Here is a 22,847-nt window from a genome sequence, read left to right as displayed (position 1 = left end):
TGGAAATGAAAATAATAGAAGTTCTATGAGTGTATACTCTCTACTGGAGCATCACAATGTTGAGAATTTAAACTTGTTTCTAACTCATACCACAATGTTGATATTTGACAACTATATTTTTTTTCATCAGTTACTTCATAAAAAACAATTTTATATCCATGATAATGCATCGAAATATGATACAGAAATTATAATTGAGAATTTTAACACGAAATTAAGTCAAGAGGAAATATAGCAAGGAAGTAATCGTAAAGCATAGAAAACATACAACTACCAATAAAAACGGAAAAAGATTAATCGATTAGGTAACAGGATTAAAATCGAATTAAGGATCTTTCAGGAAGAACCGATGGAGGTAAGAAGGAAAAAACTCCGCGATGTCTGGTAGGATAGAGTAGTGAAGAAGGACCAGGAGTAACGCAAGAGTGAACCACTAGAGTAGGTATCCATTATTTTTACAAAATAAAAATACAAAAATAATAATAAAATAGCAAAATAAATGTGGAGAATGAAGAAGAGAAAAGTAGAAAATACAAAGCGATTAATGAAGGATTATGTGGGGCAAAATAGTAGAACATTTTTTCAAGTAGTGAAGAAATTTAAAAAAGAGGTTTCTACCTACAATAAATGCTACCGGAGGAAATGACGATAAACTGAGAATAGTTTAAATAGTAATACTTGTTAGATGGGAATTCAAAGAATGTCTTAATGAAAGCAATTTACAGATAAAAGGTTAGACTGGAAGAAGAATCAAAGATGACTTCTGACAAGAAAGAAAGAGCGCTAAAACTAGAGAAATTAAAAAAAGTTTATGAAGCATCTATTGAGTAAGGAATGCTTCTGAATTTCTCCAAAATATATGCATTGAAATAATTGAGAAAGTTCATGAACTAATATTTGGCTGAAAGAGAAGGTACCGGTGGATTAGAAAATGTGTTTGCTTAAATTGGAAAAAGAAAAGTACTCATTAGAGCGATATTTATTTAATCAGAGAGAAGTTTCGAACTGCTTTAAAATTACTTTAGCTAAGTACTATAATTTAACATAATTAAAATTTAAAAGACTTTAAAATTTGGTCTCTATCCACCTCCCGCTAGTTCAGTATTTTTATATGAGACACCTTAGAAATATTGTCTCGCCTTATGATCTCAACAGCACAGACTCATAGTGCAACTAGAGCTCTGACTAGATATTGCCCATGCTAACCGAGATCAGAATGCCACGATAATAAATAATGATAATAATTAAAAAAAAGGAATTTATTTTTTAATCTCGTATTAAAATGATTTACAGAAATTACGCCCTTATTACATCAAGTTATTATATAAAGACAAATATATATGTATATGATGCACTGGACTTTACTTTTTAATAATTAAATCCAATCTAGAATATAATGGTTTTCTTTATACAAAATTTTCCACAATTTCCATATTCCAAAAATATATTTACAGTAAAACAAAAAACAAAAATCGAAGCCACTATTAACACAGACAAGTCCCTGAATTTTTATTTAAAATAAAATGGAATTAAAATGTATTTATATAAATCGTAATTGTATATACAATATTGTCTCCATTTAATGTTTTATGACTAGATAGATGATAAAGTAATAAACATTAGGTAACAGAGTAAGGATTAAAATTAATATAGTGATTTAAGTTATTTAAGGGAAGTCTGAAAACTTATAATTTACAAATGCCCTTTCTCTAATTGTATTACAATGCTATTGCATCTACTATTTTGGCGGTAGACAAAGGCGATGATTCATCGGTTTGCAATTCATTGTTAACATGTTCTGAAATTTGATTAAATCACTTCAGTTTCAGCTATTTTTCACTACACAACTCTTAATACCGAGATTTAGTTTAGTGAATACAAATTGATACAATTGTACTTGAACCAAATTTACTCTGACTATAGACACTATAAACTTTGATTCGTATGTAATGAGCCTAAAATTCCAAAAATTGATATGCTTAATTTTATTAGGCTTACAAGTAATTATTTTTCTTATTATTTTTTCATTTCTCTTTTTCGGTATTTTTCTTTCAAAAATTGATAAAATATTGGCAGTGATTACACAAATAAAATGCTAGTATAATCTCAAACTTTTCAAGAATGAATTGGAAGATTGTTCGAACAGAACATGTTAAATGAAAATTTATTAATGTTTCTATTATTGTCTCGAGAGGAAGACTACCAACACTGATAGATTAAAAATTAACTATTTTCGCTTAGTTTTTTTCATGAAAGAAGTTTCTCATAGCAAATAGAATTTTCAAATTGTTTACCTTATCGACTATTTTCGAGTCGATAAATTGTGGGATTCAATGAGATTGATAATTTTGAGTTGTTACTGAATCAACTTTATCCTTTTTAAGATGATAAACTTCATTTTTTGTAGCTTTATTCCCCCCCCCCCCTCCCCGAGATACTAATAGATCTGTGGCTAGTATTTTTAGAGGTTACGACTATCTTGGAGAGTCTTGAGAAAAAGGCATCTTCTCCAATAATGAAGAAGCGCACTAATCATGTATACGGTTAGTTTCGCGGCTGGTAGAAAATTGAGTGCAAATAAAGGAGAACAGGCAGGAGGGTGCTGGTACTGTGGGTGTCAGAGAAAAGCAAACCCCGAGAAGATTTTTTTGTTGCTTCAAGAGAAATTTTTTAGGGCAGAACAATAATCATTATCGCAATGCACTGGTAAAACTGCACAATCCAATCAACTGACGTAAGACCCAATAAAAAAAGGTTATCCATTTCAGAAGAAAATCTAGTGCTCATTCTCTTCAGAGCAGAATCGTCGTAACTGCGATATTATGTTAGATCTCAGAGGAGATACAATAATACCCTCGCAATTTCGGACGAAAGGTGCACCAGGTCCATTTCTAAGGGTGGCTCAACTTTGCTCAAGACACCGCCAGAACATCGTTTTAAGCCCTACGTATATCAAATCATCGAACCAAATAAATAAGATATTTAAAACACTAAACAAAAGTAAACAATATGATGAAGGTTACAATTAATTGTAAAAGAGTACTTAACAGTTCAGAAGTATCTATCAAAACATGAATGATTTTGTTTTTTTAAGTTAGATTCAAGCTTTAAGTTTTAGGAATGAACTGCCACTTTTTATTTAAACCCAAGAAATATACAGATTTAAGAAAACATTCAATTTTAAAACAAATTAAGAATAAAAATAACAGCAACATTTTAAGTTAATATTGCAGAGAAAATCATTATTTCAAGTTAAAAGTAGGCACCTTCACTTCGGCAGGTTTTTGCTGTTGCTCTTGATGTTCTTAGATTTGTTCCAAAATTGAATTTTAAAATTGAAAATATGATTTCCCCCTCCCACTAAACATGAGATACCAAAAAAAAAGCAGTAGCAACCGTATATTTCTGAGCTAAAATGAAAATTGCTAATTGAAATTCAGTAGAACTTTAACACTTGATAATTTACTTTTTAAAAAGATTTCAGTAAAGATTTTATAGAAATGTCTGAACTTCTTTTTGTATTAAAATCGAATTTGCAAGATGTTCTTGAATAAAATATTTACATTCCTTTTTTATTTTATTTGAATAGTTTTAATGAATACTCTAAACAAAAGTTATGACCCTGTTTTTACCGTTTTGTGGGTGCCTATATATATATATCTTAAATTACAGATGCAGTAGCTGAAGAAGAGAGCTATATTTCTAGAAAGACAGTTTGGTACAATTAAGAGTTTAACACAACCGAGCAAATGTTAACTTTATTTAACACAATTTCTTTTTTCTCTAATAGAGCACCATCTCAACTTTTTTTCTTCGTTTTTATAGGAAATTAGCACCATTTATAATGAACAGCTTCCATTCAAATTTAAATTCAGTTCATAAAGTGAAGGGTGCTACTACGTTTAAATAAATTAATTTTAAAAACATTTTAATACAAGATTTTCTGAGGTTGATGGTGTTTGGCTTTAGGCAATAAACACCACACAAAACAATTTCCAGTAAAATTAAGAAAAAAAAAGTATGGAAGAGTAAAAATGCAACTGGGTATTACAAACAAACAAAGGAACACCTTGGTTATTTAGATATCAACTTAATTCCTAATTTTCTTCATTCTCGTTATTTATCAATCGCAAAGTGAATCAATCACTTCTGTTAATGAATAAATCTTAAAAAAAAAAAAAATCAACTATTTCTCAATTTAATAGTTTCAGAAAAAAAAGCAAAATAAGTTTTGCATTTTTTTTCTTTGACAGCTTTGGCAAGTCGGATAGAAAAGTGTACTTCAGAGCAATAACTGAAATAACAAGTAAGCTGTTCCTTTCTTTTCACTAGAGTGAAGTACAAATTTCAAACATAAGAAAAAAAAGCAAAATAAGTTTTGCTTTTTTTTCTTTGACAGCTTTGGCAAGTCGGTTAGAAAAGTGTACTTCAGAGCAATAACTGAAATAACAAGTAAGCTGTTCCTTTCTTTTCACTAGAGTGAAGTACAAATTTCAAACATAAGAAAAAAAAGCAAAATAAGTTTTGCATTTTTTTTCTTTGACAGCTTTGGCAAGTCGGTTAGAAAAGTGTACTTCAGAGCAATAACTGAAATAACAAGTAAGCTGTTCCTTTCTTTTCACTAGAGTGAAGTACAAATTTCAAACATAAGAAAAAAAAGCAAAATAAGTTTTGCTTTTTTTTCTTTGACAGCTTTGGCAAGTCGGTTAGAAAAGTGTACTTCAGAGCAATAACTGAAATAACAAGTAAGCTGTTCCTTTCTTTTCACTAGAGTGAAGTACAAATTTCAAACATAAGAAAAAAAAGCAAAATAAGTTTTGCTTTTTTTTCTTTGACAGCTTTGGCAAGTCGGTTAGAAAAGTGTACTTCAGAGCAATAACTGAAATAACAAGTAAGCTGTTCCTTTCTTTTCACTAGAGTGAAGTACAAATTTCAAACATAAGAAAAAAAAGCAAAATAAGTTTTGCATTTTTTTTCTTTGACAGCTTTGGCAAGTCGGATAGAAAAGTGTACTTCAGAGCAATAACTGAAATAACAAGTAAGCTGTTCCTTTCTCTTCACTAGAGTGAAGTACAAATTTCAAACATAAGAAAAAAAAGCAAAATAAGTTTTGCATTTTTTTTCTTTGACAGCTTTGGCAAGTCGGATAGAAAAGTGTACTTCAGAGCAATAACTGAAATAACAAGTAAGCTGTTCCTTTCTTTTCACTAGAGTGAAGTACAAATTTCAAACATAAGAAAAAAAAGCAAAATAAGTTTTGCATTTTTTTTCTTTGACAGCTTTGGCAAGTCGGATAGAAAAGTGTACTTCAGAGCAATAACTGAAATAACAAGTAAGCTGTTCCTTTCTTTTCACTAGAGTGAAGTACAAATTTCAAACATAAGAAAAAAAAGCAAAATAAGTTTTGCTTTTTTTTCTTTGACAGCTTTGGCAAGTCGGTTAGAAAAGTGTACTTCAGAGCAATAACTGAAATAACAAGTAAGCTGTTCCTTTCTTTTCACTAGAGTGAAGTACAAATTTCAAACATAAGAAAAAAAAGCAAAATAAGTTTTGCATTTTTTTCTTTGACAGCTTTGGCAAGTCGGTTAGAAAAGTGTACTTCAGAGCAATAACTGAAATAACAAGTAAGCTGTTCCTTTCTTTTCACTAGAGTGAAGTACAAATTTCAAACATAAGAAAAAAAAGCAAAATAAGTTTTGCATTTTTTTTCTTTGACAGCTTTGGCAAGTCGGATAGAAAAGTGTACTTCAGAGCAATAACTGAAATAACAAGTAAGCTGTTCCTTTCTTTTCACTAGAGTGAAGTACAAATTTCAAACATAAGAAAAAAAAGCAAAATAAGTTTTGCATTTTTTTTCTTTGACAGCTTTGGCAAGTCGGATAGAAAAGTGTACTTCAGAGCAATAACTGAAATAACAAGTAAGCTGTTCCTTTCTCTTCACTAGAGTGAAGTACAAATTTCAAACATAAGAAAAAAAAGCAAAATAAGTTTTGCATTTTTTTTCTTTGACAGCTTTGGCAAGTCGGATAGAAAAGTGTACTTCAGAGCAATAACTGAAATAACAAGTAAGCTGTTCCTTTCTTTTCACTAGAGTGAAGTACAAATTTCAAACATAAGAAAAAAAAGCAAAATAAGTTTTGCATTTTTTTTCTTTGACAGCTTTGGCAAGTCGGATAGAAAAGTGTACTTCAGAGCAATAACTGAAATAACAAGTAAGCTGTTCCTTTCTTTTCACTAGAGTGAAGTACAAATTTCAAACATAAGAAAAAAAAGCAAAATAAGTTTTGCATTTTTTTTCTTTGACAGCTTTGGCAAGTCGGATAGAAAAGTGTACTTCAGAGCAATAACTGAAATAACAAGTAAGCTGTTCCTTTCTCTTCACTAGAGTGAAGTACAAATTTCAAACATAAGAAAAAAAAGCAAAATAAGTTTTGCATTTTTTTTCTTTGACAGCTTTGGCAAGTCGGATAGAAAAGTGTACTTCAGAGCAATAACTGAAATAACAAGTAAGCTGTTCCTTTCTTTTCACTAGAGTGAAGTACAAATTTCAAACATAAGAAAAAAAAGCAAAATAAGTTTTGCATTTTTTTTCTTTGACAGCTTTGGCAAGTCGGATAGAAAAGTGTACTTCAGAGCAATAACTGAAATAACAAGTAAGCTGTTCCTTTCTTTTCACTAGAGTGAAGTACAAATTTCAAACATAAGAAAAAAAAGCAAAATAAGTTTTGCATTTTTTTTCTTTGACAGCTTTGGCAAGTCGGATAGAAAAGTGTACTTCAGAGCAATAACTGAAATAACAAGTAAGCTGTTCCTTTCTTTTCACTAGAGTGAAGTACAAATTTCAAACATAAGAAAAAAAAGCAAAATAAGTTTTGCATTTTTTTTCTTTGACAGCTTTGGCAAGTCGGATAGAAAAGTGTACTTCAGAGCAATAACTGAAATAACAAGTAAGCTGTTCCTTTCTTTTCACTAGAGTGAAGTACAAATTTCAAACATAAGAAAAAAAAGCAAAATAAGTTTTGCATTTTTTTTCTTTGACAGCTTTGGCAAGTCGGATAGAAAAGTGTACTTCAGAGCAATAACTGAAATAACAAGTAAGCTGTTCCTTTCTTTTCACTAGAGTGAAGTACAAATTTCAAACATAAGAAAAAAAAGCAAAATAAGTTTTGCATTTTTTTTCTTTGACAGCTTTGGCAAGTCGGATAGAAAAGTGTACTTCAGAGCAATAACTGAAATAACAAGTAAGCTGTTCCTTTCTTTTCACTAGAGTGAAGTACAAATTTCAAACATAAGAAAAAAAAGCAAAATAAGTTTTGCATTTTTTTTCTTTGACAGCTTTGGCAAGTCGGATAGAAAAGTGTACTTCAGAGCAATAACTGAAATAACAAGTAAGCTGTTCCTTTCTTTTCACTAGAGTGAAGTACAAATTTCAAACATAAGAAAAAAAAGCAAAATAAGTTTTGCATTTTTTTTCTTTGACAGCTTTGGCAAGTCGGATAGAAAAGTGTACTTCAGAGCAATAACTGAAATAACAAGTAAGCTGTTCCTTTCTCTTCACTAGAGTGAAGTACAAATTTCAAACATAAGAAAAAAAAGCAAAATAAGTTTTGCATTTTTTTTCTTTGACAGCTTTGGCAAGTCGGATAGAAAAGTGTACTTCAGAGCAATAACTGAAATAACAAGTAAGCTGTTCCTTTCTTTTCACTAGAGTGAAGTACAAATTTCAAACATAAGAAAAAAAAGCAAAATAAGTTTTGCATTTTTTTTCTTTGACAGCTTTGGCAAGTCGGATAGAAAAGTGTACTTCAGAGCAATAACTGAAATAACAAGTAAGCTGTTCCTTTCTTTTCACTAGAGTGAAGTACAAATTTCAAACATAAGAAAAAAAAGCAAAATAAGTTTTGCATTTTTTTTCTTTGACAGCTTTGGCAAGTCGGATAGAAAAGTGTACTTCAGAGCAATAACTGAAATAACAAGTAAGCTGTTCCTTTCTTTTCACTAGAGTGAAGTACAAATTTCAAACATAAGAAAAAAAAGCAAAATAAGTTTTGCATTTTTTTTCTTTGACAGCTTTGGCAAGTCGGATAGAAAAGTGTACTTCAGAGCAATAACTGAAATAACAAGTAAGCTGTTCCTTTCTTTTCACTAGAGTGAAGTACAAATTTCAAACATAAGAAAAAAAAGCAAAATAAGTTTTGCATTTTTTTTCTTTGACAGCTTTGGCAAGTCGGATAGAAAAGTGTACTTCAGAGCAATAACTGAAATAACAAGTAAGCTGTTCCTTTCTTTTCACTAGAGTGAAGTACAAATTTCAAACATAAGAAAAAAAAGCAAAATAAGTTTTGCATTTTTTTTCTTTGACAGCTTTGGCAAGTCGGATAGAAAAGTGTACTTCAGAGCAATAACTGAAATAACAAGTAAGCTGTTCCTTTCTTTTCACTAGAGTGAAGTACAAATTTCAAACATAAGAAAAAAAACTATTTTGCTTCCAATTTTTAACAAATCAAATGATTAATGAAAAGTAAATAAATAAAATAATAAAGTTTAAATAAGTATGTGAGCAAAAACGACTAGGGGAAAAACAGATTTTAGGTAATTACATAATAAAAATAATTAGATAATTTAATTAGAGATATTTCAAGAAAATGGAAATATTTGATTTTTTACAATATAAAATTATTTACAATCTGTTCTACTAGCACCTTATCTCCTAATTTCTTTGGATTGAACAGTTCACGAATCTTTCAAGGAATTGCCGCAAGTAACATTTTAGAATGTGATAACAGATGTACTATATTTTGAATATTGTACATCGTTTTTGGTAAGTGATTCACTAATTGAAAAAGAAGAAAGGATACTGCCACTTTCAGTCATAATATTTTGGCCAAGTATTAGATCTAGGCAAAAAAATTGACTAGCCCTTTGATTTCATATTTTAATTGAACGACTAGAAGCAATGGAAGAACAAAAAAGATTGCATCTAGACAGATAAAAACAAACAATGCAAGGGAAATTAAATTATCTTTTCAGCCACTGCAATCAAGAATTTATTAGAACTGTCTAGACCAGCCTGGATCGTTTGCAGAAAATAGTTCAGAGCGTTAGATTGCTGAAAAATGAATTAGGGAAACGTCCTAACTACCTAGTAATGTATTTGATATTCGCTAACATGTTCCGTGAGTTTAAGAAAGAGGGACTGTTAAGTAGCTTGAAGTAGCCCTACTACTAATTAGGAGGGACAAGAATCACATCAGGAATTTCGCCCTCAGAGCAGTTCGTTCTAATGTTATTGGAACGATAACTGAATTTCTAAAAAAAGGCCACTTCAATACATATTACATGATCTACATTACTTCCAGTGTTAAGAACTTAAAAGTAGATTTTAACAGTCACAGTACTCTTGTTTTTTGTTTTTTTTAATTTATCAACTCCTTCAGATTATTATACATCTTCTGAGTTTCACGTTTGGTGCTGAGAACTTGATTTTCACTAAAATTAGGTACGGCAATTCTGTACTCCAAACTGAAGGATCAATCTTTGGCTACACATCACAAATATACATGGGTACATATCCCATTCAGACTTATAATTAAGGAAAACAGCAATTTATGTCGGGTATTCAGAAATCAACTTATTATACTGCAAACCCAACTAAATTTACAATATTAAGAATTTTAAAAAAATATGTAGACTTATAAAAACAAAAATTGGAAAGTTTGCAATGTTATTGTAGTTTTTAAAAAAAACAATTAGCCTTCTTTATAAAAAAAAAAAGCACTACGATAGTATTAAATCCTCAATAATGAGTATACAATATACTTGAGTATACTTCCCTAGTAGAATGTCGATAACAACATTAATTACAACACTTTAAGAAAGGACTTCGAAAAAACAAAACGAAATTCAGATTAAGAAAGACTTCATAATTTGAGAGAACTCTTACTGATAGAATCTACAAAATTGCGTAACTTCTAGAGCAATATTGTGATCTCCAGGCTACAAAATATGAAACATTGCTAAAAACAAGTGAATCTGATATCCTAATCGTTGACATTCATTTGAAGCGGAAGAGGGATTTTTTAAAAGGATGTAGAACAGAATGAAAAATTTGAAAGAAAAAAAAAGAAGAGAGAATCTATTTCAAATATTTAGCCAGCCAGGACGATAGGAATTTATTAAAGGAAGCGATTTAATGAAGAACTGAAAACAAGCATTGAAGGGAAAGCGGACCTGCTGAGCATTTAAAGAAGGCAACAAGTGCCAATGGTCTCAGGCTATGAGGCGTCAAAAATTTCATAAATTTATCATTAAAATGTTACTTATGACGAATTCTCAAAAGGAAAAATTCATGAAACCCAAGATTCTATAAATACAAACTAAAACCTTCTGAACAAAATAAAAATGCAATTAGGCCAAATTATTCACCTCAAGGCCCCAAGAATAAAAATACATTGCTACCAAAACCTTACACTGTATTAGCATAGCAGTATTTTCTAGAAAATAGAAGTTTACAGTTTACATAACTGCGAGGTGTTTCCTTTAAAATAAAATCATAGCCATAAAGTGAATTAAAAATAAAAACTTTTTTTATTTTTTTGTTGCATTTTAAATTATCACTAGAAATATTGGAAATTATTGTATTACAATTATCACCGGTAGACGTGTTTGCATAATGGGAAATATCTATCTAAAATGGAAGAGTTAACAATAAATATCTTCTGATATCTTCCTCATATCCTAAACTGTACACATTTTACAATAAAAACAAAACTTATCTCAAAAGGAAAAACATACTTAACACACTTCACATACTATCCGTACTCAATGCCACTTCTCCCTAAAACTATCGCACATCTCGCCCTCTCTTATTAATACAATTGTATCTTCTTAGTGATCGTTTTCCTACACATATGACATATTTTCAAATTTGTACAACATTTGTCGCAAGCTGAGTGACCACATAAGAAAACCACATTCTTTCTTCTTTCCATGCATATCGTACAACAATGTACTTCTTCTATTTCAGCAATTTTTGTCTCTAAATATCGAAGACATTCGGCTGAAGGTTGTTGTTTTGTGTGGAATGGAACAGTACGACCATCTGCAAAGAATGTGTTCATTATGCATTTATCTATTGGCCTAAAATCTTACTTTTTAGAAACGGAGACAAAATGCTTAGTGGAGAAAAATGAAGGTGGGGTAAGGAGAGAATCAAATAAGTACCACCTCCATATAAGTATTTAGGTGTTTAGTTTAAAACAACTAAAAGCTGAAAGGTTAACTAAATTTATTACGAGACTGAGTTCAGCATACAATAATCTATGTGTAATAAACACTTGCCTCTTAGATCAAAAGAGCATGTATTTAATAGTGGAGCACAGCTATATTATGGTGGTGCTCTAGTGCGGGGATGGCCAGCAATGTGATGTTGAAAAAAAGATGCATTTTTTCATTAAAAAGCTTTACTGGGTACTAAAATGTACCCCAAATTATATTTTGTTCTTAGAAACCAACCCTCACTCTTCCTGCCCACTTAGAAATTTCCTTAAACAGTGCCAACTAATACTACTGAGAAATCAGATCACACAAATTCTGATTAAGCACATGGCCACAGTACCAATAAGTGTATATAATAAAGATATAACACATGTTTCCCCCCCTTATAAGCTGATAAAATTGCATGTTTCGAAACATGACTTGGATCCAAGTTATAATTGTATTTAAAACTTGGAAAAAACTGTAAATGTAGTTAAGACAAATTTAATTATTGACTAAAGATAAACCCACAGATATTCGAACTGTCTATGAACATGTAAGAAAAACAAAACAAAAAAAAAATCATGTGTAAAACAGCGAAAGGCGTCCTACACTGGAATTATAAGCCGAACTTTAATATATACCGATATTATTCAATAGAATCTACAAAGACATCAAAACTATTTACCAGCGCCAATTCTTCTAGTAATGATTACTTGACATTTGAAACATTTTTTAAGTCTGGCCGAACAATCCTCACAGGCAACTCTGTGACCACAGGGCTCCAAGAGGCAATTCTCTACAGATAATTCAGAACACAAAAAGCATTCAACATTTTTCTTCTCTGATTTCATCCTTTCTCTCCTATGTAAAAAACGAAAATAAAAAAAAATAGAACAAAATTAATAAAAAAATAAGTCAGTAAATTTTATTATTATTATTTAGTTAATTTAAGGCGCATCAACAATTAAAGTTATCAAAAAAGCTCTAGAGAGAACATCTAATGGCTGGCAGCCACAATCCAGCAACTTTGCGTGGAAATGCATTGCGCACTAACCACTCCTCGATTTACTCATTATTAATAAAATATTTAAATGTTTTAATAAAATAACATTATTCATTAAATAACATAACCTAAACTACCATAAATATTTACCTATGAAAAGATATAATAAATAGGTGGGAAAAGAGAAAATAATTACAATACTGTCAAATAACGCCAAATTAATGTTGGAAATGGCCAAAAATAACATATATGTAAAGTAAATTACTTACTCTTCCTCAGAGAGAACGTATTTATTAAGAATTTCGCCAATATGAGTGTCTTCTACTACATTCAAAGGTGTTTTGCCTTTGGAATTCACAGCTTCTAATGATGACCCTTCTTGGACAAGAAAAGCAGCAATTGCTATACCTATGACGTGTTCCGTACTCTCTTCTAACTCTTCTAACATTGTTTTGATCTCCGTCATTAACTGTTGATTAAAAATTTTACATTTTAATCAAAATCCAAATACCTCTTTTATTCTATAGGATTAAAGACGTTACAATTACCTTAAACACATTCGGGGCACTATTTTGATCAATACTGTTGGCAGTATTGTTGGCCCTCTTGGTCAAAACAGTGTGCACAGCTGTATCTCCTTCCTTATCGGCTAAAGTTAAGGAACAACCTTTTTTTACCAATACTTCAACTATCGTTGCATGTCCCTGAAAATATTTATAAATATAATAATTTATTAAAAATGTCCAGTAGGGTATTTGAATAAAGTTTGATCGTCAAAAACTGTTGAAAAAAACCTAAATTAGAGAAGTTTTTTCTCTATTTCTATAAAAGATAATATTCCCAAATTTTCTTTATAATACAGGCATAAATCCTCCTTTATAACTGTATTTTTGATGCAAAAACATCATTTTCAGAGAAAATATTCTTTTCTTCTACTTTAAGAGAGAGATTAAAGGTTTGGTGCGTTTCGTTTTCATTCAAATTTCAATCCTTTATATCTCACTTTGTATTCTTCAGAATTCAATGAATTCGGTACCAAAATGTAGAGAATAGTTAGCTCTATAAATGACATAAATGGCGATATTCTATTGATTACAGTTAATGAGACATAAGAGATTAAAGTTTGGTGCGTTTCGTTTTCATTCAAATTTCAATCCTTTATATCTCGCTTTGTATTGTTCAGATTCCAATGAATTCTGTACCAAAAGGTAGATAATAGGTAGCTCTATAACTAACATAAATGGCCATATTCTATTGATTACAGTAAATGAGATATAAGAGATTAAAGTTTGGTGCGTTTCGTTTTCATTCAAATTTCGATCCTTTATATCTCGCTTTGTAGTGTTCAGATTCCAATGAATTCTGTACCAAAATGTAGATAATAGTTAGCTCTTTAACTAACATAAATAACAATGTACTATTGATTACAGTTAATGAGATATTAGAGACTAAATTTTGGTGCGTTTCGTTTTCATTCAAATTTCAATCCATTATATCGCGCTTTGTATTGTTCAGATTTCAATGAATTCTGTACCAAAATGTAGATAATAGTTAGCTCTATAATTAACATAAATAACAATGTTCTATTGATTACAGTTAATGAGATATAAGAGACTAAAGTTTGGTGCGTTTCGTTTTCATTCAAATTTCAATCCATTATATCGCGCTTTGTATTGTTCAGATTTCAATGAATTCTGTATTAAAATGTAGCTAATAGTTAGCTCTATAACTAACATAAATAGCAATGTTCTATTGATTACAGTTAATGAGATATAAGAGATTAAAGTTTGGTGCGTTTCGTTTTCATTCAAATTTCAATCCTTTATATCTCGCTTCTTATTTTTCAGATTCCAATGAATTCTGTACGAAAATGAAGATAATAGTTAGCACTATAACTAACATGAATGGCAATGTTCTATTGATTACAGTTAATGAGATATAAGAGACTAAAGTTTGGTGCGTTTCGTTTTCATTCAAATTTCAATCCATTATATCGCGCTTTGTATTGTTCAGATTTCAATGAATTCTGTATTAAAATGTAGCTAATAGTTAGCTCTATAAATAACATAAATAGCAATGTTCTATTGATTACAGTTAATGAGATATAAGAGATTAAAGTTTGGTGCGTTTCGTTTTCATTCAAATTTCAATCCTTTATATCTCGCTTCTTATTTTTCAGATTCCAATGAATTCTGTACGAAAATGAAGATAATAGTTAGCACTAAAACTAACATGAATGGCAATGTTCTATTGATTACAGTTAATGAGATATAAAAGACTAAAGTTCGGCGTTTCGTTTTTATTCAAAATTCAAGCCTTTATATCTCGCTTTGTATTGTTCAGATTCCAATGAATTCTGTTCCAAAATGTAGATAATAGTTAGCTCTAGAACCAACATAAATGGCAATGTTCTATTGATTACATTTAATGAGATATAAGAGATTAAAGTTCGGTGCGTTTCGTTTTCATTCAAATTTCAATCCTTTATATCTCGCATTGTATTGTTCAGATTCCAATGAATTCTGTTCCAAAATGTAGATAATAGTTAGCTCTATAACTAACATAAATGGGAATGTTCTATTGATTACAGTTAATGAGATATAAGAGACTAAAGTTTGATGCGTTTCGTTTTCATTCAAATTTCAATCCTTTATATCTCGCTTTGTATTGTTTAGATTCCAATGAATTCTGTATTAAAATGTAGATAATAGTTAGCTCTATAACTAACATAAATGGCAATGTTCTATTGATTACATTTAATGAGATATAAGAGATTAAAGTTTGGTGCGTTTCGTTTTCATTCAAATTTCAATCCATTATATCGCGCGTTGTATTGTTCAGATTTTAATGAATTCTGTACCAAAATGTAGATAATAGTTAGCTCTATAACTAACATAAATAACAATGTTCTATTGATTACAGTTAATGAGATATAAGAGACTTAAGTTTGGTGCGTTTCGTTTTCATTCAAATTTCAATCCTTTATATCTCGCTTTGTATTGTTTAGATTCCAATGAATTCTGTATTAAAATGTAGATAATAGTTAGCTCTATAACTAACATAAATGGCAATTTTCTATTGATTACAGTTAATGAGATATAAGAGACTAAAGTTTGGTGCGTTTCATTTTGATTCAAATTTCAATCCTTTATATCTCGCTTCTTATTGTTCAGATTCCAATGAATTCTGTATTAAAATGTAGATAATAGTTAGCTCTATAACTAACATAAATGGCAATGTTCTATTGATTACAGTTAATGAGATATAAGAGATTAAATCTTGGTGCGTTACGTTTTCATTTAAACTTCAATTTTTTATATCTCGCTTTGTATTGTTCAGATTTCAATGAATTTTGTACCAAAATGTAGATAAAAGTTAGCTCTATAACTAACATAAATAGCAATGTTCTACTGATTACAGTTAATGTGATATAAGAGACTAAAGTTTGTTGCGTTTGTTTTGATTCAAATTTCAATCCTTTATATCTCGCTACTTATTGTTCAGATTCCAATGAATTCTGTACCAAAATGTAGATAATAGGTAGCTCTATAACTAACATAAATGGCCATATTCTATTGATTACAGTTAATGAGATATAAGAGATTAAAGTTTGGTGCGTTTCGTTTTCATTCAAATTTCGATCCTTTATATCTCGCTTTGTAGTGTTCAGATTCCAATGAATTCTGTACCAAAATGTAGATAATAGTTAGCTCTATAACTAACATAAATAACAATGTACTATTGATTACAGTTAATGAGATATTAGAGACTAAATTTCGGTGCGTTTCGTTTTCATTCAAATTTCAATCCATTATATCGCGCGTTGTATTGTTCAGATTTTAATGAATTCTGTACCAAAATGTAGATAATAGTTAGCTCTATAACTAACATAAATAACAATGTTCTATTGATTACAGTTAATGAGATATAAGAGACTAAAGTTTGGTGCGTTTCGTTTTCATTCAAATTTCAATCCATTATATCGCGCTTTGTATTGTTCAGATTTCAATGAATTCTGTACCAAAATGTAGATAATAGTTAGCTCTATAACTAACATAAATGGCAATGTTCTATTGATTACAGTTAATGAGATATAAGAGACTAAAGTTTGGTGCTTTTCGTTTCCATTCCAATTTCAATCCTTTATATCTCGCTTTGTATTGTTCAAATTCCAATAAATTCTGTACCAAAATGTAGATAATAGTTAGCTCTATAACTAACATAAATGGCAATGTTCTATTGATTACAGTTAATGAGATATAAGAGACTAAAGTTTGGTGCGTTTCGTTTTCATTCAAATATCAATCCTTTATATCTCGCTTTGTATTGTTCAGATTCCAATGAATTCTGTACTAAAATGTAGATAATAGTTAGCTCTATAAATAACATAAATGGCAATGTTCTATTAATTACAGTTAATGAGATATAAGAGACTAAAGTTTGGTGCGTTTCGTTTTCATTCAAATTTCAATCCTTTATATCTCGCTTTGTATTGTTCAGATTCCAATGAATTCTGTACCAAAATGTAGAGAATAGTTAGCTCGAGAACCAACATAAATAACAATGTTCTATTGATTACAGTTAATGAGATATAAGAGACTACAGTTTGGTGCGTTTCGTTTTCATTCAAATTTCAATCCATTATATCGCGCTTTGTATTGTTCAGATTTTAATGAATTCTGTACCAAAATGTAGATAATAGTTAGCTCTATAACTAACATAAATGGCAATGTTCTATTGATTACAGTTAATGAGATATAAGAGACTAAAGTTTGGTGCTTTTCGTTTCCATTCAAATTTCAATCCTTTATATCTCGCTTTGTATTGTTCAAATTCCAATAAATTCTGTACCAAAATGTAGATAATAGTTAGCTCTATAACTAACATAAATGGCAATGTTCTATTGATTACAGTTAATGAGATATAAGAGACTAAAGTTTGGTGCGTTTCGTTTTCATTCAAATATCAATCCTTTATATCTCGCTTTGTATTGTTCAGATTCCAATGAATTCTGTACTAAAATGTAGATAATAGTTAGCTCTATAACTAACACAAATGGCAATGTTCTATTGATTACAGTTAATGAGATATAAGAGATTAAAGTTTGGTGCGTTTCGTTTTCATTCAAATTTCAATCCTTTATATCTCGCTTCTTATTTTTCAGATTCCAATGAATTCTGTACCAAAATGTAGATAATAGTTAGCACTATAACTAACATGAATGGCAATGTTCTATTGATTACAGTTAATGAGATATAAAAGACTAAAGTTCGGCGTTTCGTTTTTATTCAAATTTCAAGCCTTTATATCTCGCTTTGTATTGTTCAGATTCCAATGAATTCTGTTCCAAAATGTAGATAATAGTTAGCTCTAGAACCAACATAAATGGCAATGTTCTATTGATTACATTTAATGAGATATAAGAGATTAAAGTTTGGTGCGTTTCGTTTTCATTCAAATTTCAATCCTTTATATCTCGCATTGTATTGTTCAGATTCCAATGAATTCTGTTCCAAAATGTAGATAATAGTTAGCTCTATAACTAACATAAATGGGAATGTTCTATTGATTACAGTTAATGAGATATAAGGGACTAAAGTTGGGTGCGTTTCGTTTTCATTCAAATTTCAATCCTTTATATCGCGCTTTGTATTGTTCAGATTTCAATGAATTCTGTACCAAAATGTAGATAATAGTTAGCTCTATAACTAACATAAATGGCAATGTTCTATTGATTACAGTTAATGAGATATAAGAGACTAAAGTTTGGTGCTTTTCGTTTCCATTCCAATTTCAATCCTTTATATCTCGCTTTGTATTGTTCAAATTCCAATAAATTCTGTACCAAAATGTAGATAATAGTTAGCTCTATAACTAACATAAATGGCAATGTTCTATTGATTACAGTTAATGAGATAGAAGAGATTAAATCTTGGTGCGTTCCGTTTTCATTTAAACTTCAATTTTTTATATCTCGCTTTGTATTGTTCAGATTTCAATGAATTTTGTACCAAAATGTAGATAAAAGTTAGCTCTATAACTAACATAAATAGCAATGTTCTATTGATTACAGTTAATGTGATATAAGAGACTAAAGTTTGTTACGTTTGTTTTGATTCAAATTTCAATCCTTTATATCTCGCTACTTATTGTTCAGATTCCAATGAATTCTGTACCAAAATGTAGATAATAGGTAGCTCTATAAGTAACATAAATGGCCATATTCTATTGATTACAGTTAATGAGATATAAGAGACTAAAGTTTGGTGCGTTTCGTTTTCATTCAAATTTCAATCCATTATATCGCGCTTTGTATTGTTCAGATTTCAATGAATTCTGTACCAAAATGTAGATAATAGTTAGCTCTATAACTAACATAAATGGCAATGTTCTATTAATTACAGTTAATGAGATATAAGAGACTAAAGTTTGGTGCTTTTCGTTTCCATTCAAATTTCAATCCTTTATATCTCGCTTTGTATTGTTTAGATTCCAATGAATTCTGTACCAAAATGTAGATAATAGTTAGCTCTATAACTAACATAAATGGCAATGTTCTATTGATTACATTTAATGAGATATAAGAGATTAAAGTTTGGTGCGTTTCGTTTTCATTCAAATTTCAATCCATTATATCGTGCGTTGTATTGTTCAGATTTTAATGAATTCTGTACCAAAATGTAGATAATAGTTAGCTCTATAACTAACATAAATAACAATGTTCTATTGATTACAGTTAATGAGATATAAGAGACTTAAGTTTGGTGCGTTTCGTTTTCATTCAAATTTCAATCCTTTATATCTCGCTTTGTATTGTTTAGATTCCAATGAATTCTGTATTAAAATGTAGATAATAGTTAGCTCTATAACTAACATAAATGGCAATTTTCTATTGATTACAGTTAATGAGATATAAGAGACTAAAGTTTGGTGCGTTTCATTTTGATTCAAATTTCAATCCTTTATATCTCGCTTCTTATTGTTCAGATTCCAATGAATTCTGTATTAAAATGTAGATAATAGTTAGCTCTATAACTAACATAAATGGCAATGTTTTATTGATTACAGTTAATGAGATATAAGAGATTAAATCTTGGTGCGTTACGTTTTCATTTAAACTTCAATTTTTTATATCTCGCTTTGTATTGTTCAGATTTCAATGAATTTTGTACCAAAATGTAGATAAAAGTTAGCTCTATAACTAACATAAATAGCAATGTTCTATTGATTACAGTTAATGTGATATAAGAGACTAAAGTTTGTTGCGTTTGTTTTGATTCAAATTTCAATCCTTTATATCTCGCTACTTATTGTTCAGATTCCAATAAATTCTGTACCAAAATGTAGATAATAGTTAGCTCTATAACTAACATAAATGGCAATGTTCTATTGATTACAGTTAATGAGATATAAGAGACTAAAGTTTGGTGCGTTTCGTTTTCATTCAAATATCAATCCTTTATATCTCGCTTTGTATTGTTCAGATTCCAATGAATTCTGTACTAAAATGTAGATAATAGTTAGCTCTATAACTAACACAAATGGCAATGTGCTATTGATTACAGTTAATGAGATATAAGAGATTAAAGTTTGGTGCGTTTCGTTTTCATTCAAATTTCAATCCTTTATATCTCGCTTCTTATTTTTCAGATTCCAATGAATTCTGTACCAAAATGTAGATAATAGTTAGCACTATAACTAACATGAATGGCAATGTTCTATTGATTACAGTTAATGAGATATAAAAGACTAAAGTTCGGCGTTTCGTTTTTATTCAAATTTCAAGCCTTTATATCTCGCTTTGTATTGTTCAGATTCCAATGAATTCTGTTCCAAAATGTAGATAATAGTTAGCTCTAGAACCAACATAAATGGCAATGTTCTATTGATTACATTTAATGAGATATAAGAGATTAAAGTTTGGTGCGTTTCGTTTTCATTCAAATTTCAATCCTTTATATCTCGCATTAAATTGTTCAGATTCCAATGATTTCTGTTCCAAAATGTACATAATAGTTAGCTCTATAACTAACATAAATGGGAATGTTCTATTGATTACAGTTAATGAAATATAAGAGACTAAAGTTGGGTGCGTTTCGTTTTCATTCAAATTTCAATCCTTTATATCTCGCTTTGTATTGTTTAGATTCCAATGAATTCTGTATTAAAATGTAGATAATAGTTAGCTCTATAACTAACATAAATGGCAATGTTCTATTGATTACAGTTAATGAGATATAAGAGACTAAAGTTTGGTGCGTTTCATTTTGATTCAAAATTCAATCCTTTATATCTCGCTTTGTATTGTTCAGATTCCAATGAATTCTGTATTAAAATGTAGATAATAGTTAGCTCTATAACTAACATAAATGGCAATGTTCTATTGATTACAGTTAATGAGATATAAGAGATTAAATCTTGGTGCGTTCCGTTTTCATTTAAACTTCAATTTTTTATATCTCGCTTTGTATTGTTCAGATTTCAATGAATTTTGTACCAAAATGTAGATAAAAGTTAGCTCTATAACTAACATAAATAGCAATGTTCTATTGATTACAGTTAATGAGATATAAGAGAATAAAGTTTAGTGCGTTTCGTTTTCGTTCAAATTTCAATCCTTTATATCTCGCTTTGTATTGTTCAGATTCCAATTAATTCTGTACCGAAATGTAAATAATAGTTAGCTCTATAACTAACATAAATGGCAATGTTCTATTGATTACAGTTAATGAGATATAAGAGACTAAAGTTTGGTGCGTTTCGTTTTCATTCAAATTTCAATCCTTTATATCTCGCTTTGTATTGTTCAGATTCCAATTAATTCTGTACCGAAATGTAAATAATAGTTAGCTCTATAACTAACATAAATGGCAATGTTCTATTGATTACAGTTAATGAGATATAAGAGACTAAAGTTTGGTGCGTTTCGTTTTCATTCAAATTTCAATCCTTTATATCTCGCTTTGTATTGTTCAGATTCCAATGAATTCTTTACCAAAATGTAGCGAATAGTTAGCTGTATAACCGACATAAATGGCTAGGTTCTAGTGCTTGTATTGTAGTTTATGAGATATAAGAGGTAAATGTTTGGTGCGTTTCGTTTTCATTCACATTTCAATCCTTTATATCTCGCTTTGTATTGTTTAGATTCCAATGAATTCTGTATTAAAATGTAGATAATAGTTAGCTCTATAACTAACATAAATGGCAATGTTCTATTGATTACAGTTAATGAGATATAAGAGACTTAAGTTTGGTGCGTTTCGTTTTCATTCAAATATCAATCCTTTATATCTCGCTTTGTATTTTTCAGATTCCAATGAATTCTGTACGAAAATGAAGATAATAGTTAGCACTATAACTAACATGAATGGCAATGTTCTATTGATTACAGTTAATGAGATATAAGAGACTAAAGTTTGGTGCGTTTCGTTTTCATTCAAATTTCAATCCATTATATCGCGCTTTGTATTGTTCAGATTTCAATGAATTCTGTATTAAAATGTAGCTAATAGTTAGCTCTATAAATAACATAAATAGCAATGTTCTATTGATTACAGTTAATGAGATATAAGAGATTAAAGTTTGGTGCGTTTCGTTTTCATTCAAATTTCAATCCTTTATATCTCGCTTCTTATTTTTCAGATTCCAATGAATTCTGTACGAAAATGAAGATAATAGTTAGCACTAAAACTAACATGAATGGCAATGTTCTATTGATTACAGTTAATGAGATATAAAAGACTAAAGTTCGGCGTTTCGTTTTTATTCAAAATTCAAGCCTTTATATCTCGCTTTGTATTGTTCAGATTCCAATGAATTCTGTTCCAAAATGTAGATAATAGTTAGCTCTAGAACCAACATAAATGGCAATGTTCTATTGATTACATTTAATGAGATATAAGAGATTAAAGTTCGGTGCGTTTCGTTTTCATTCAAATTTCAATCCTTTATATCTCGCATTGTATTGTTCAGATTCCAATGAATTCTGTTCCAAAATGTAGATAATAGTTAGCTCTATAACTAACATAAATGGGAATGTTCTATTGATTACAGTTAATGAGATATAAGAGACTAAAGTTTGATGCGTTTCGTTTTCATTCAAATTTCAATCCTTTATATCTCGCTTTGTATTGTTTAGATTCCAATGAATTCTGTATTAAAATGTAGATAATAGTTAGCTCTATAACTAACATAAATGGCAATGTTCTATTGATTACATTTAATGAGATATAAGAGATTAAAGTTTGGTGCGTTTCGTTTTCATTCAAATTTCAATCCATTATATCGTGCGTTGTATTGTTCAGATTTTAATGAATTCTGTACCAAAATGTAGATAATAGTTAGCTCTATAACTAACATAAATAACAATGTTCTATTGATTACAGTTAATGAGATATAAGAGACTTAAGTTTGGTGCGTTTCGTTTTCATTCAAATTTCAATCCTTTATATCTCGCTTTGTATTGTTTAGATTCCAATGAATTCTGTATTAAAATGTAGATAATAGTTAGCTCTATAACTAACATAAATGGCAATTTTCTATTGATTACAGTTAATGAGATATAAGAGACTAAAGTTTGGTG

General features: G+C 29.6%; 1 protein-coding gene across 2 annotated transcripts in view; it reads right to left on the bottom strand.

The window, feature by feature from the left end:
* Positions 1-8,604: 8,604 nt before the first annotated feature.
* mib2 (E3 ubiquitin-protein ligase mind bomb 2) overlaps positions 8,605-22,847 on the bottom strand; it is a 33,023-nt gene continuing 18,780 nt past the window's right edge. For both annotated transcript variants that reach the window (XM_074120609.1, XM_074120610.1), the window contains exons 13-16: positions 12,811-12,966; positions 12,532-12,731; positions 11,945-12,120; positions 8,605-11,101 (exon numbers count right to left, since the gene is read on the bottom strand). In XM_074120609.1, coding sequence (XP_073976710.1) covers positions 10,869-11,101; positions 11,945-12,120; positions 12,532-12,731; positions 12,811-12,966 — 765 coding nt within the window. In that variant the 3' untranslated portion in view covers positions 8,605-10,868. The remainder of the gene's footprint in view (positions 11,102-11,944; positions 12,121-12,531; positions 12,732-12,810; positions 12,967-22,847) is intronic.

The sequence above is a fragment of the Rhodnius prolixus genome, unplaced genomic scaffold (genome assembly GCF_049639745.1).
Source record: "Rhodnius prolixus isolate KJV_2025 unplaced genomic scaffold, Rpr scaffold_2, whole genome shotgun sequence".
NCBI classification, from domain to species: Eukaryota; Metazoa; Arthropoda; class Insecta; order Hemiptera; family Reduviidae; genus Rhodnius; species Rhodnius prolixus.
Note: the sequence above shows the minus strand (reverse complement) of the source record. Positions and strands in the feature narration are given on the sequence as shown.